The sequence below is a fragment of the Capsicum annuum genome, chromosome 6 (genome assembly GCF_002878395.1).
Source record: "Capsicum annuum cultivar UCD-10X-F1 chromosome 6, UCD10Xv1.1, whole genome shotgun sequence".
NCBI lineage: Eukaryota > Viridiplantae > Streptophyta > Magnoliopsida > Solanales > Solanaceae > Capsicum > Capsicum annuum.
The window spans coordinates 150,313,040-150,329,131 of record NC_061116.1 but is presented as its reverse complement, the minus strand read 5'-3'; the positions used below and the strand labels follow the sequence as shown (position 1 = coordinate 150,329,131).

General features: G+C 32.8%; 1 protein-coding gene across 2 annotated transcripts; it reads right to left on the bottom strand.

Moving 5' to 3' along the window:
- Positions 1–3,907: 3,907 nt before the first annotated feature.
- LOC107852144 (polyadenylate-binding protein-interacting protein 11) lies at positions 3,908–10,550 on the bottom strand. 2 transcript variants are annotated; one of them, XM_016697199.2, is made up of 11 exons: positions 10,253–10,550; positions 9,532–10,113; positions 8,733–8,843; positions 8,598–8,642; positions 8,408–8,480; positions 8,205–8,317; positions 8,026–8,085; positions 7,896–7,943; positions 7,740–7,808; positions 4,364–4,425; positions 3,908–4,273 (listed from the first exon to the last, which is right to left on the bottom strand). In XM_016697199.2, exons 2-11 carry the CDS (start codon positions 10,030–10,032, stop codon positions 4,228–4,230), a joined length of 1,128 nt encoding a protein of 375 aa, XP_016552685.1. In that variant the 5' UTR covers positions 10,033–10,113; positions 10,253–10,550; the 3' UTR covers positions 3,908–4,227. The 2 variants fall into 2 exon arrangements, with proteins under 2 accessions (XP_016552685.1, XP_016552686.1); XM_016697200.2 differs by having other exon boundaries at positions 9,532–10,109; positions 10,253–10,505.
- Between the last annotated feature and the right edge of the window lie 5,542 nt (positions 10,551–16,092).

The following is a 16,092-nucleotide window of genomic DNA, read 5'->3' as shown; positions in this document are numbered from 1 at the left end:
ATTATAGCTTGTAAGATTATGTACAGGGATGCACAAATGTAAAGCTTCAAGTATACCTGGAGGAACAGTTTCAATTGCTTCCTTCGCCAGATGTGTCATGCCTTCTCTTTCTACGGTCTTATGCTATGTTAATGACTCTGCAGATGAGATTACACCTAATCCTTCCTTGTTCGTATTGTTGCACTTTGCTGATATGATTGAGAAACATAACGATCAAATTGTAATGCTTGAGATTTGGGACACTGGAAGGTCATATGAACAGGCTGCTAAGACTGAAAGTACCAATGGCTATGCATCTCAGTTATTATGTTGGTGAGAAATCCAACAGGAAAGAAAGTATACCATCAATCATTTTTTTTTCCTAAAAAATTATTTTTGTTCTCTTATTAGTTTTGCAGGTGCAGGATGGGTAGATAAAATTCATGGTTTGACCATTCCTGCTAATGGATCATATCATGATCAAACGTTGCAAGAGCTGATTGAATTTACCGGTCAAACTATCTCATGAATTTTTTCTCTCCTTGTGTTTTCTTGGAAGATTGTCCCTTATTTAGCTTGTGGCAACAATATCATATTAAAGATGGCTGACAAACCACATAATTTGTACTCTATGTCTATATAGTAGAAATTCTGTTGCAGGAGGTAGCATCCATATTTTCTCTTTTATTGCCCAAGAGAGTCATTCTTCACAGTAAGTCCACAAAGTTTCATCTTTTTTTGTATCATATATGAGTGAAAGAATTAAGCTCTCTTTTTAATTTTTTTCAAGAATATTCCATAAAACCTGAAAAATTTCATTATTTCTTATATTACAATAATAATGTTAAAAAAAGGCAGCCCGGTGTACTAAGGTTCTTCTATGTGCGATCTATAGATGGGTCCGACTACAAAGGTATTATAAAATATTCGGTATAATTTCACAACTAAGGCTGGTGGAGTGGAGAGATTAGTGCGCGTGCAGCCTTACCCCTCTGCTTTGTGAAGTTACAGAGGTGCTTTTAACACATTGTTATTGCCACTTGCTATGTTTTGTATATTTAATTATTTGACTACACTTTATACTGGAAAGTGTTATATTCTGTGCCTTAGAAGATAGAATATTAAAACCCTGATCAGTTGAACAGAAAAATTAACCTCTTTTTCCCACTTCCTTTTGTATCTGACTTGAAATAATGGCCTAACACGTGTATTTGAGGAAACTTTAGACTTTTGAATATTTATGTAATTTTTCTAAATTGAAATGAAGAAGACCACCCGTGAATACACGTTTTAGTTCGATCTAGAATTTCCATCATCCAGTTTCCCTTTTAGCTTTTCTATTTATTGATTCCATCCATCAAGATGAATAGTTTTTCTTGTGTTTTACCTTGTAATGTGAATGTATAATTCAACTCATTCCCAATAAACATCATTGAGGCTTGACAGTTGAATTCTTGCATTATTTGTTTTATTCGTTTGTAATTCTTGACATTTTTTTCTTGAACATCTCATACAAAGAGTTCTGAGATTTTCTGTATTGGCTAATGCAGTAATGAGACGAGAAGTTTTTTCCTACACGATATACCTGGTTCTATACTTTCATTTTTTCTCCTAAAAGATTGCATCGGTGTTTTTTCCGTCTTGCTAAAGAATGTTGCTTCAATTGTCTTGCAGAATTTGATAGATCCTTAAATGCTTTAGAAATTTTATGGAACGTCATGTTGTCTTAAAATAATTTGGAAAGTGACATGTTGTCTGCATGGATGCAACAATTGACGTTGATGTTGATGTTTATCCATTTCCATTGTTTCTCTAGTTCTTTTTGGGTTGAAAATATTGCACTTGATATATTTAGTTCTATGGAAAATGAAATTTTTGTAAGTTGCTCAGCTGAAAATGAAGGTCGATATAATGATACCTTAGCTTTGGGACATGTTTCGAACTTGTTCAATATTAAAATGGATAATGTCAAATTCGCCAAGTAGTTATTGTTATGCTGGAAAAACTTAGACATCACAGAGGAGAGGAAGCACATTGCTATGAAGAATGTATATAGTGGAGTAAATTTGATAAAATTTATCAACACTTCGGAAAATATGGTGAATAAAAGTAAATCTAAGAAAATATGGTGAACAAAAGTAAGTCTAACCTGCAGAGAAACTTTTTTATTTAGATATACTGTAGACATTTATATATTTATTAAAAAAATAGTTTGACTATGCTATTTAGCTTATCCCGTTATTTTTATTGCATAGGAATAATATTTGTTTATGATAATCAAGCTACAAAAAAAAGTAATTTTTCCTTCAAAATCATTCACGTTGGGGCCGTGTTATACATGGGCATTCCATATCTAGTAGCAATGATAATAGAGAGAGTGAGCAAACATTAATAAAAAAAAACTACAACAAGAAGAAGCTACACACACAAAAATACATACATCAAAAAAAATAAAATAAAAAAAGCAATGAATAAAAAGATTTTTTTTCTTTCTTCTTCGCCATGGATAGCAACAATAACAGAATGGAGAAATTTCTCTATTAACACAAAAATCTACACTCATTAGATTATACATATCTTGAGATTTATGTTATTTATATGGGATTCTTCAATCTAAAATTCGATCGCAATTGCATATATCAACCTCAAACACTAAATATTCTTTGCAACAACAATTTCGACATTTTTTGTACCGTTCTTATTATATTTTCGAATTGTCAGACACCTAAATGCCTTCAAAGATCTGTAGTGTTCTTCTTGAAGAAATCTGCTACAAAATAGAGCTTTTGAAATTTTGAAAAAAAAAACAGAAAAACAAAAATTGGAAGATTCAAACAGATAATTTTTTATTCTAAGAATTCATTAAGTGTTTCAAATTTTTTAAACTGAAAAGTTGTTACTGAAATTAGTGGATTCAATAGTTCAGTATTAAAAAACATTGCGTTAATTACATCCCATAATAAAGAAACAACCATTTTTTTTTTCTTTTTCAACGCTGCCATATTTGGTCAATATACATAACATAGTTATGTATATGCTCGGCTATTTATGTATAAGATTCGGGAGAGGAAAATTTTAATTGAAAAAAAGACAAAAGATAAATTAAGTTTCTAGAAGGTGGAATTTATGTTATTTATGCTAACTTTATACTAATATTTAGGTTCTCATCTCATTTGGAAAAAGAAAATGGCAAACGAGTTAACTCACCCTCTAGATCACTATTTGAGACCAAACAAGCGTATGGCTATTCACTTTCACATAATTTAAATGGTTGACTTACTTTAGTTTTCGCATATGCAAGACAATATTGATCAAAATACCTGTTTGACCACCATTTATAAGCATCACATATAAATCCCTAGTCCTAAAACAAAAGGGATGTAACACTGAGCCACCATGAGGCGCTTGTAATTTTAGTTTTTTTTGGGTTGCGTTCGGTGCAAAGGAACTGTTTCCCAGTAAATAAGTGAACTTTCTACTTATTTTTTGTATTTGATACGTAAGTCAAAAATGTTAAGTAGCCATGCACAGAAAGTCAACTAAAGAAAGGAAAACATTTTCTCGGAAAGAATAAGTAATACATCAACTAAACTGCACCCCACTTACCCGACGAAGTGGTGTCAAATAAAAGTTACATCAACAGCACCATCAGTATTATCTCCGATCACCTGAACTCTCACCTTGTTAGTGAGGGTTCGATTCTCCACATTGTAATCTCCCCCCCCATTTCCCTTCCCCCCCCCCCCCCCCCCCATTTTTTTCTTTTTTTTAAAAAAAAAAAAAGGAAGAACCCAAATAACACAAACCAACAACAAGAAGTGCAAGCAAATTGGTCTCGTACATCCCGGGGGCCAGGGGGTCCAGATAGATTATACACAACCCCAATGACATAACAGAAAGCTAAGTGAAAAGAGACCAACACAAAAGAGGATCGAATTTTGAGGAAGTTACTGATAAATATAACTGTAAAGAACATCCATCTAGTATTGGTACCCAAGGCATTGTCTATAGAAACATAATATACCAACTAAATTAAATCTACTTACCCCCTCATAAACCATCCAACTCTATAAGCTTAATAAACCTGATAAGTATCCCGCGGATGAGAGAGTCCCAGCTGATTCAGTACGGAAAACTAAAAGACGAATGCCACAAAAGTACTCTAATATTATATGTATATATTTAGATATGCTTATAAGCAGAAGATCAACTGGAAAGCAAAGCCAAGGTGATTGATCAGAGCACTGCTTAGCGAGGAGAACGGGGATGCACAGGAGTCTTCGATGGGCTTACCCTGCATAGACCATATTATAAAGATTAAATGAGTATCTCAGCAAATATCAGAGGAAGCTTTAGCGGATGTTCTATGGAACTAGAAAGCAACCTTATGGGAAGTGATCCCAGGATTGCACCACTGCAGTTGAGTGCTGCAATAGCACTCTCTGCCTGAAACAGAAGAAAATTTACCATGAGACCATACATAAAGCGCGGCAACAGAAAGTTGTACCAAATTCTGTTAACCAGATGCAGTGATGCAAAAAAAAAAAAAGGAATCAGTAAAATGGAACAGTTCAAAATTTTCTATAAATCTAATAAATATACTACAAAAGACAAAAACTTCGGGAACTGAGAACTGTTGAGATCACATAAATGCCACACCACACACTATCGTATGAAATTCTAAAAAATGGCACCATTTAGGTGTTGTCTTCCATGAAAATCAGCTGTAGTGTCAGAGAAAAATAGAAGACAATTTATAGACAAGACGAACAGGCACAAGTATGTCATTTCCAAACTTTAAAAGTGTTATTCCATTACACAAGATGCGCCTCCAACTAATACAAGCAAAACGTAAACTGAAAGTGTGTACTCAAGAAAATCAGAATGTACTCTACCGTTCATGATCTCACTTTGAAAAAAACATTTCCCACAAATAACAGAAAACAGCTTCTGGAATTCATCAGATGAAAACCTCAGATGCAGACAGAAAGCAGTGAATGAAAAAAAAAATGTAGAGGACTTTCATATATCCCTACCAATTCGTAACCCCTTAAAAGGATAGGATCCAGTGGAAAAAGAAGAAACATACAGTTGAAAGCAACTCATGAACTGAGAAAGTATAAATCAATAGAACGCAGGTTAATTGAGAACACTTGCAATTGCTTGGGTACAGCAAGGGGAATCGAACTCCGCAAATTGCTGGTATTAAAAGTACTCCCTACTTATCATAGTCGACAATGATTTGATTGGACATTAATATTATCTATTTTCTTGAGCAAACAGTACCAAGTATCTAGCTCTTATATTTTTCTCATCAAAACAACAGCCCTGCATCTATGTAAACTGAGAGGTCCTAACTCAAGGCAAGAGCTTAAAAGATGGTCACTGACAGAAGCAAAGTGAACAACAAATTTGCCAGACAATCTGAACATCCAGTGCAAGAGCAAAAGCTCTGGGGGACTGCCCATGGGGCATTCTGTTGCCACATTCCATAAATCTGATTCCTCGTCAACAAGTCCACTCGAGTGGTCAGGCATCAAAAATACCAAGATTGCAATTTTCTTTGTCTATAATTTTTTTTTAAATTCTAAGGCTTCTGATACCTCTAGTTGCTACAGATGAGTTACATCAAGACTTACATGTGTAGAAAGCAATAGAAAGTCAGATGCCTCTTCAACTGATCAAATAGACAAAGGCCTTTTAATTTCTAATATTGTTTCTACTGTTGGACTCCTTCCATAATGTAATCCATCTTGAACTATGTAAAACAAGCTCCATCAAATTACTTACAACCGTCCATTTCTTTAGTTGCAAGGGATGCAGCTTTTCCTTTCGCTTTTTCCTTATAAGTCCAACTATTTCATTCGCAGAAAACCAATTCAAAAACATGTACAAGATCCATAAGTCAACCCGAATCAACCATAATCCTTCATGTGAATGAAGAGCAAAAGGTGCAAATGTGCCAGATTAATCTCGTCAACAGAGGATGAACTTTTCCCGGCCCAAGTTAGCATTGGTCAAGCATATTAATCTCTTTCATCACCCACTTTTTCTACGGTGGAAATAGTCAATGTAGTCATAAAACGATAAATTCGTTCGATAAGTAAAGTGACCGTAAAATTAACCTGCCAGTAACTTCTCTAGGGAAGGTGGACACAATTCTATCAAACTACGAACCTCTCTCATTTAAACTGCTAGTTGAGGAGCTAAAGGAATTCTCCAGCCAAGAGTAACTCTACCTGCACTACTGAGTACCTAAAGTAGGAAAACTAAACTGCAACTGGCTATATATAGACCTATAGGTAAGTTTCTCTATAAAACACTGTAAATCTCAGATAGCTAACAAAATTAGGGTTAACTGGTGAGGGCAAAGAGCGACAGCAGTATATGCTTATACTGGAATTCCAGGAGCAAAGAGAGAAAAAAATTTAAGCCAAAAGTCGGTTTATAGGGGTGACCCATTCCAGCAACATTTGAGTTGGTGCAAAGAATCCAAATAGGGACCAGAGTTGGTGCTTCTACACTTTTTTTACCGCAATAGAATCTCATAACATCAGAATAATGTTCAAATAGAGGCACAGAGTTCCAATTAATGTGACAAAAATGTTGTAAAGGAGAAACTTCTTCTACAACTAAGCGAAAGTTTCATCTGGTTAGTTAAGATCTATACATCTGAATATGAGGACTTGGATGAAAAAATTTAGAATTTTCAACAAGGCACTACTTGGGAAGTAGGTAATGAAAATTTAGGATTGAAGAGCAGGCATTACAAAGGGAGGAAATAACAGGCATCATGGAGGGAGGTGATAGCAAGAATGCAGAGTCGTGGAAGGAAAATGGATGTTAGAATGTAAATATTGCCTTATAGATACGTCTTTTCAGCAGTATCATGAAGGGTTAAGAAGAATTAACAGCTTTTTACCTATAAGGTAGGAAATGAAAGAAGAGTCTTTTGGGATAACAGTGGTCGTGGAGAGAGAACGTTGAGGACGACCATCCCCATCTTATTCACAAGTTCGTGCAAAAAAGAGATGATGGCAACAAATCCATGTGATACAAGAGGAGTGAGTTCATTGAGATTTGAGATTCAAAAGAAATCTAAGAGATTGGGCAGTGGATGAAATCCAAAGGTTGATGGCAATGCTCAACACTAAGAATAGCACTCACTGACCAGGACTCATGAAGGTGGGGGCAAGAAGTGATTGTGCATTTGCACAAAAGCCGTACGTCAAAATATGTCGGGCTCAACAAAAGATGCCTCGACACTGGACAGCTAGAAGAAGGAAGAGAAGATACAGGGATGGGCATGGGTTGTCGTCCGGCTAGCCATCATGTGGGTCATGTGAAAAGAAAGAACTAGGAGAGCTTTAGAGGGGTTAGAAAATGATTTTACACATTTGAGGAATAGCCTCTTATTGATTAGTTTTTGGTGCACCTATGAAGTTCCTGTGGTTGTCTCTACAAAAGATTGTAAAAACCATATTACGGTGTAGGTTCTCTACTTTTTAGTATACATCTTGTTACGGGCACTACACCACATTAATATTATTTACCCTCTCGAAACAAGGAGAGCAAAGTAGAAGATATAACAAATGTTGAGCAGATAAAATGCTAAAGGCAGGCATTTGCAAAACCAAAATGATCTGAGATCGATAGCACCTATTGGAAGTTACAGTACTTTGATGATTAGTAAGAAGAAAAGGTCCACAACTCAAGTTAGTATAAGCAGCAATGAAAAGTCAGAAGCTCATGGAAGTTACCATGACAAACTCAACAAAAGCTATACGAGTCGAATGATGATAGTCACCAAGCAACCTCAGGCGATGAACCTATGTTAGAGAAGAAAATCCATAACATAGAGTTAGGATTTTAAGAAGGAACAGCACGTCAGACTTGTTACATGAGCAGCTACAAACCTCTCCACACAAGGACTCAAAGAACAGCTTGACATCTGCTTGAGTAACCTGCTTCATCCAAACATACAAGTCGTAAATATTTTTCTTCATTGATGTCCATCAACAAAGTGAATTATAAACCCAAAATTACCTTCTTATCAATATTTGTACAGTATACAGTTCTAGCACACATCTCTCTTTCATCTTCAGACTAGCAGCAGCACAAAACGTAAAAACTTTAGTATTAGCAGCACTAAGTATGCATTTGCCACTCCTAGGGGCTAGGACACTATTACAAAAGGTAAACTACATGTAGCCACATTTCCTCACCCTTGGAAGAAAGGTTGGATTAACCGGTGCAATCGCAGTTTTAGAAGGAAGCACTCTCACGGGATAAAACCCAAGCATAGTTCCTGCAAGACTCAGAGCAGTCCTTGCACCTTCTGCATGACACATTGCGGAAAATGTGTGTTAGAGAACAAGTACCCTAACTTTCTGGCCAAATATATAAAGAAATAATCATGTCACGCTACCTTCGTCTGTAAATTCAATAAAGGCAAATCGAAGTACAGAATTGGTGTCACCACATATACGACAGTCGACAACCTTCAGCGCATCAAGGTTAGACAGATATGGAAATAAAACATTTCCTCAACATAATTAAAAGGCAAGACAATAATCACAAATGAGTACAGAAGCTTGAAATAACCGATAGACATCCACCTGTCCACAGTTAAGAAAGAGTGCTGCGAGATGCTCTTCAGTAACCTACACAAAAGAAGAAACAGAATTATTAAAATAAAAACGATAAAGGTGCAGTAACCCAATTAACAATAACATTGGACCTCTCTATTTTACCTGATGATCAATGTCGGATACATAAACCGTCCTCCTTATAACATCTTCCCTTTGGGCCATGCCTGTTCGGGTATTCATCCTTCTCCTTCCATAACCATAACCGTTCTTCTTCTGTACACACAATTTAAAACTCCACTAATCAGCTCAAATCCACGGACATAGAAATATTACAAAAAAACAAAACAGAGAAGATTTCTTTTTCCGAAATAAATGGTAGAGAAAGAACAAAAGAAACTCAACTTTAACACTACAAGGACTAAAACCCTCCAATCACTTTTATGCAGAATAACAATTGATCTATATTATTATAGACCCTTGTCGTCCGGCCCTTCCCCAAATTCCACGCGGAGCAGATAGAAAATCCATTGAGAAGTTCACCTGTATCCAAGGTATCTATTCTTACTATAATTCTTTGTTTTAACTGTATCGCACTATGTATCATTTGATAACCCTCAAACTCTTCCATCTTTGTTTCAAATCGAATTTCAAATTGAAGAGATCCAAAGATATTTACAACCAGATAGCTCGCAACAACACAAGTTCCTATATCCACTTTATCTTTCAGGAGTATATTTATGCACTTGCTCATGGGAGCTTTAGTGCACCGGGCTGCCCTTATTATTATAACAATTGGACTATATGAAATGTCCTCCGAGTGATCATCTTACACCTAACAAACTAAAGATAATTCTGATCAGTCACAAGATTAAAAGTGGAGTACCTACCATATCCATATTCCACAGCAACAAACAAAACAAAAACATGATAAACCAGAAAGGAAACGATGTTCAATTGATACCCTTTTGTTGGGATTTCCATTGGCAACTCCTCCTTGGTCAATCTGCATTAGAAAATTGTTAGCATCAAAGCCAAAATGCATTGTGCCGGGTGGAAATGGCACTAGCATGTTGTTATTAGCCAGTGATGGTGGCACAAACTCTTCAGCCTGGGGATTCAATTTGGAAAGCATTTCTTCCAAATCCCTCATCTCCTTCTTAAACCCTTCATCGCCACCATCGCCATCAACCACCCCTCCATTCCTTAAATCAACACCGTTCATTTTCTGATGCTCAATACTGTGATCAACTCCATTACCGTTGACGCAGTGCTGTTGTTGTTGCTGCTGAATTCCATTAGCTTTCTCGGGTTCTTGCTGGAAATTCTGATCATTTGGTACCTTTGACCTCTGCACACCATTCTGTTGTTTCGTTTTCACTGACTGATGATCGACAACCACAACAACATCTTTCTGCACAATTCTGTCAACAACGTTAATAGCAGCATTCTCAACCACAGCCATGATGGTTCAGGTTCAACAAAACTCTATCTGACACTGTCAAATAATGCTCCTTTTTTGTCCTTTTCTTGTACCCTTTTCTGTCTAAACCCCAAAAACAAAAATAAACAAAACAAATAAATAAAGATGATACCTTTATTATTTCAAGAAGATCAAGCTGGGTATTTGAATTTATTATTAAATCAGGAAATATATTAAAGGGAAAGAAGGAAATTAATCGTACCCTTTCTAAATGACATCCATTGATAAGAAAAAACAGTAATTCCAAGATCGTCAGCTGAAGAATGAAAAATCAAGATTCTTTTTTTTCTTTGTTGGAGTGTGTGTAGTGTAATTTTTACTGAGTCTGAAGAGAGAGAAAAGATATGAAATAATTGTACTAACTCCACTAGTTTATAGCAAGAGAGAGAGGAGAGAAGAGAAGAGAAGAGGAGAGAAGTGGATACTTCGGATCGTCCGTTTTGCTCCACTTCCTTTTGGACTTTCTTGCACTTACGTTCCGAATAAATAAAAATTGATTTAGGAATAAGGTGGCTTAAAGAACGTATTAATAGAAAATCTTATCAATTAGCATATTAAATGTCAATAAGATATATTAAGTGTATTAAAGAAATACAACGTTAATATTATAGAGAATTTGCTTATAAACATCAACTTGTAAAAATACAGAAATAATTTGTAGAAAGACTAGAGTTGTTAAATAAAGAAATAATAAACTTAGAAATAGATATTCTAAACTTTAAAGAAACAGACGAAATAATTACCATAACATCTAATTATTATAAAAAAGCATTAATTAGTGAAAAATCTAGGCTGATAGAAAATATACAAGAAGTAGAATTAGATATAACCTATACTAATAGTAGATTGAAATATCAAACTAAGCTAAGTAAAAAATACTTTAACTTAAACCACTTAGGATAACAAGATAACTTCTTTAAAACGCCTCGATTACTTAAATCTTAGATTTTAACCAAAAAAAAAATATAGAGTGTTAAAAGATAATTTCACTCTAAGGTGTAATTTCAACCAGGGTGAATATATTTTACATTCAGAAGATAAACAATATAATACAATAATAGATTTTTTAATAAATTCAAGCAAAAAAATTCAGAAAAAAGATAATAGTATAATAAGAATTTTAGAAGAAATTGAAGTTACTTAGAATAAACATAAAAAGATACTAGATAAGATAGAACAAAATTTAGATTATTTAAAGTCACAAGAAATAGAAATAGACAGAAAAATTCAGTATTTAAATCACAAATTTAATTTAGAGAAAATACCTACAAAATTAAAAATTGAAAAGCTAATAAAAACTATAATAGAAAGACCTAAAGAATTAGAAGTAAAAACAACTCAATTAATATCTAAGCTTATAGAACAAGTAGAAAATATAACAATAGAAATCAAAGATTTGCAAGAAATAACAAAAAGATTAGAAGAAATATCACTTTCATGAGTGAAGAAGATATAAATTATAGTAAAGCATTAGAAAAATCAAAAAGTTATCATAGCGAACCAGAAGGATTATCTAAGCATATACCTTCAAGTATAACAGATAAAATTTTATTAAAACAAAATAATACCATAATAGAGTTATTATTAGACTTACACAAAAAGATAGACATTTTAATTAAAGGCAAAGAAACTCAAAAACCTTTTCAGGAAGAACCGGAATTATCTGAACTACATAAGAAAATAGACATCCTAATAAAAACTAAAGAAGCTCAAGAGCCACCAAAAAATAACTTTGAAATAGAAGAACTTATTAACCAGTTAAAACGAATTGAATTAACTCCTAAACAAGAAAGAAAAAATATAATAAGAAAACCACAAAAATAGACTTTCTATCAGATAGACGGAGAACCATCGAGAATAATGAAAGACAAGGAGAAGAAAGACAAAGAATAAGTTTTTCGAAAAATAGAGTAGGACGTAATAATATATTATTCAGAATATGCCGAAGACAACCTAATATGGAGCAGAACCAAGAACTTAACGAAATAATAGATGTAGATAAAGATTTACAAATTTTCCAACAACATCAATTAAAATTATTAAATCTTAAAACATTATATAACGCAGGATATTTTTCTACAGACAATCAGCTATATAGATCTTATAGAGAAGAACAAATATCAGCTATAGGAGAAGATTTTAAAATACTAGATTTAGTAAATGCTAACTCTTTAAGACATATAAAAAATAATAAAATGATATTGATGCATATGGGTTTAATTGTTATAGGAATAAAAGGTCTAACTAGAAAAAATCTAGGATCCAAAGTATTAATAACAATATATGATGATAGATGGTCAGATATTAGAAAATCAATAATAGGATTAGCTGAAGTAGATATGACAAATAATGGAGGAATATTCTATATAAGTCCAGATTTCTTAATGAACTTAAAAGAATTTGGAAAAAACATTAAAATAGGAATTCAAATAAAGGGTACGAAGAAATGAATAGTGGAAATAATTTATTAATGTGCATAGGGTTTATTGGAAAATTGACCTTAAGTAGTAATACTAAATTTAAACTAAAGGTAAATGATGTAGTTGAAATAATGGGAAATAAAGGCATAAGTTTAATAAAACCAATAAAATATGCAGGTTTAGAATGAAATTTAAACAAATTTACTAAACCAAAAATTCTCACACCAGACTCTCATCTATTATATACTACAAGTAAAGGAGAAACTTCAGTCAGGTTTACAGATTATAATTACACAATCAAAAGAAATTTAGATGATGACGAAATAGAGAGTAATATAGAAACAGAAAGCGAGTTTATGAATATAGAAGTCCTACAAGAAGGATATGAAGTAGACATGGTCATAGAAAAAGCTGAAAACTTAGCAGAAGAATATAAATATATAACTTTTAAATGTAAAGGATGTCAAAAGGGCGAAATGAAAAATAGAAGAATGTATAAAACATTTTAAAAGTTGTTTAGAGAGAAGCGATAATTTAGGATATAGAAATAACAAATTATTCCTTGAAAGAAAAGATGAAGACACACTTTCTGTATTAAGCTCCACAATAAGTTATAAAGAACTCGCAGAATTAGAACCAACTAGCTCTTCAAGTGCTAGCCTATTTTAACAAACAAACCCTAATCCCCAACCAATAGATTATATTACAGGCAATGTACCTAGAAGACCAGCAATTAGGATAAACCCAGATACAGAACTTAGAGGAGATAATATAAAACCAGCAGGTAAGAGAATGCCAATAGAAGAACCAATTAAACTACAAGAAGGAGGTAGTAAAGGTAAAATTTTAAATATAGCAGCACACGACCCACAAATGTGGGATATAGTGATAGATTTATGGAAAGAAATAGTAGCAGCAGATTACTTAAGACATTACACAGAAACAGATATGGAAACAATGTATAAATATTTGAAAACCTTTTTGGGGGAATCTGCAAAAGCCACATGGGAAAGTTTTAAGACAAATTGCCCATATGATTTCCAGGTTTTATTAAGTATGGGACCAAACCCCTATAATTTCACAAACAAAATGCATATGTTATTAATTGGAAAAAATTCAAATAGTGGATTATTAGCACTACAAAAAGAAGCATTAATCAAACTAGAACAATTAAGTATTTCACATTGGGTATATATAAAAAAATTCCTACAAGACTATTTTTACTATTGCACTGTCAGCGGAAACACCTTTAATGAAGAATTAGGCAAAAAATTATTTAATAAATTACCTGGAGCCTTAGGAAGAGAAATAGAAGATAGATGGTATAAAAGAGATGGTGTAGTAGCCAACCCCAATCTAAAATGGACAATAGGACATAGAACACAATATATAATGGATATACTAACAGAAAAATGTACAAACATACAAATACAAAAACAATTAAAAAGAAATGAAATGAATTTCTGTAAATCTGTTATATACATAACCCAGAATTATGATCAGAAACAATATAGAAAATATAAGAAGAAACATAATCAAAAATCATATATCGTAAACAATACTTCTTAAGAAAATCAAAAGCTAAAAAACTGTGGTTAAATAAAGATAGACATGTTAGGAAATATAGAAATGATAGAAACTATAAAAATAAATTAGAATGCTATACTTGTGGAAGCATAGACCATTTAGCTAATGTATGCCCTAAAAGAAATAATAATAGAACTAGAAATTCTCAACTAATAGAGGATTTCTAAGAAACTTTATTAAATGTAGACGAATACATGTCAGGTACAAAAAGTATATACCCAATAATAAGTATTGATATAAATGATAAAGATAATCCAAAATCTGATTCTTCAGAATCAGAAGAAGATAACTTAGTTAATGAACTAGGACAAGAGATAGAGGATTTAGACCTAAACAATCTAGTAATCAATAATTTAATGAATGTTACTCAAGAATGTATACATGAATTCCAAAGAAACAAAGGCTTAGACAGTAATAGATGTCGTATATGCAATTGGTATCCAAGTAAAGACAACAGAGCTAAATGCAAAAAATGTTACTTAGAAGCGTGTATAAATTGTATAGAAAACACTTTAAAAATAAAAATAGAACCAGAAATAAATAACGGACAAAAATATACAAATAATCAAATCCTAAATCTAAGAGTATCTACTTTAGAAACCCGAGTAAATGATTTAGAACAAAGATTAACCATCCTAGAAAAAGGAAAAATCAAAATCACCATAGAAGAAACAGATACACAAGAAGCTATACATTTAAAAAAATTAGAGGCAGAACTTATGAATCTGGAAGATAATGACACTAGTCTACTATGCAACGAAGATAAAGAATTCTCTACCATAAAAGTATTAGTAAAAATTAAAATAAAAGATGTGGAGATAGAAACTTTAGCATTAGTAGACCCCGGATGTACAAGCTGTCTAATCAATAAAGAAATAGTACCGAAACATCTACTAAAAGTACTTGAAAGACCTATAATAGCTACCCAAATGGATGAATCACAAAATATTTACAATTATTACATAGAAAAAGCACAAATAAGTTTTTTTAAATACATGCAATAAATTCTATAACTCAATTTACAATGTTAATAAAATATTAGCTAGAGATTTAAACATAGGATCAGATTTTGTTATCGGACTACGATTCTGTATCCAGAATAAAGGAGGATGTCTCTTAACAAGACATGGAATAATGCTCTTCAAAAACTTAACTTATACACCAGTACAAACAATAACATTGCCAACAATATATAGAACACTAAACACACATAAAACGAATTTGCTTCCAGAACCATATTGCGACGATTACCAAAATAATCAATGCCAAAGCAGCAACCTGTTAAAAGAAAACAAAAATGTAAAAGAAAACCTAGAAGAAGTTAGAAATTATACTCTGCTTAATGCAGAAGGACAAGAATGCTTAACAGATATAGAAAAGGATTATACCCTAATAAGTATAGAAACCCAATTTTATAATTTTAGAAAAGGAATGGATAAAATAGGAATAATAAACAGTCCAAAAGATTTAGAAAATATAATATCTATACTAGATAAAATGGAAATAATAGGAGAAAGACTGTTAGCCCATTGGGATGCTAACGAAATAATGTGTAAATTAGATATAATTAATTCAGAATACACTATAAAAACAACACCTATAGAAGCAAATAATGAAGATACTAAAGAATTTGATATACAAATAAAGAAACTTTTACAATTAGAAGTAATAAGAAGATCTACCTCTAGACATAGATCGGCCGCCTTTATGGTAAGAAATCATAGTAAACAAATAAGAGGTAAAGTTCGTATGGTAATTAACTATAAAAGATTAAATGATAACACCAGAACAGATGCATATAAACTACCAGATAAAAGTGAGTTAATTAATAGAATTCAAAATAAAAAGGTATATAGTAAATTTGATTGTAAGTCAGGCTACTGGCAAGTTAAAATGCACCCAGACAGCATAGAATGGACTGCATCACATGTCCAGGTGGACATTTTGAATGGTTAGTTATGCCGTTTGGTTTAAAGACAGCTCCACCCATTTTTCAATGAAAGATGGATAATATATTTGGAGAGTATAAACATTT

What these genes read in the sequence shown, in the direction of transcription:
- LOC107852144 (XM_016697199.2), bottom strand. Translation starts at nt 10,032, where the DNA reads ATGGCTGTGGTTGAGAATGCTGCTATTAACGTTGTTGACAGAATTGTG. An exon ending in ATGGAAATCCCAACAAAAGG is followed by an intron (nt 8,844 to 9,531) that starts GTATCAATTGAA and finishes TTGTGTGTACAG; the next exon opens with AAGAAGAACGGTTATGGTTA. An exon ending in TATTGAATTTACAGACGAAG is followed by an intron (nt 8,318 to 8,407) that starts GTAGCGTGACAT and finishes TGTGTCATGCAG; the next exon opens with AAGGTGCAAGGACTGCTCTG.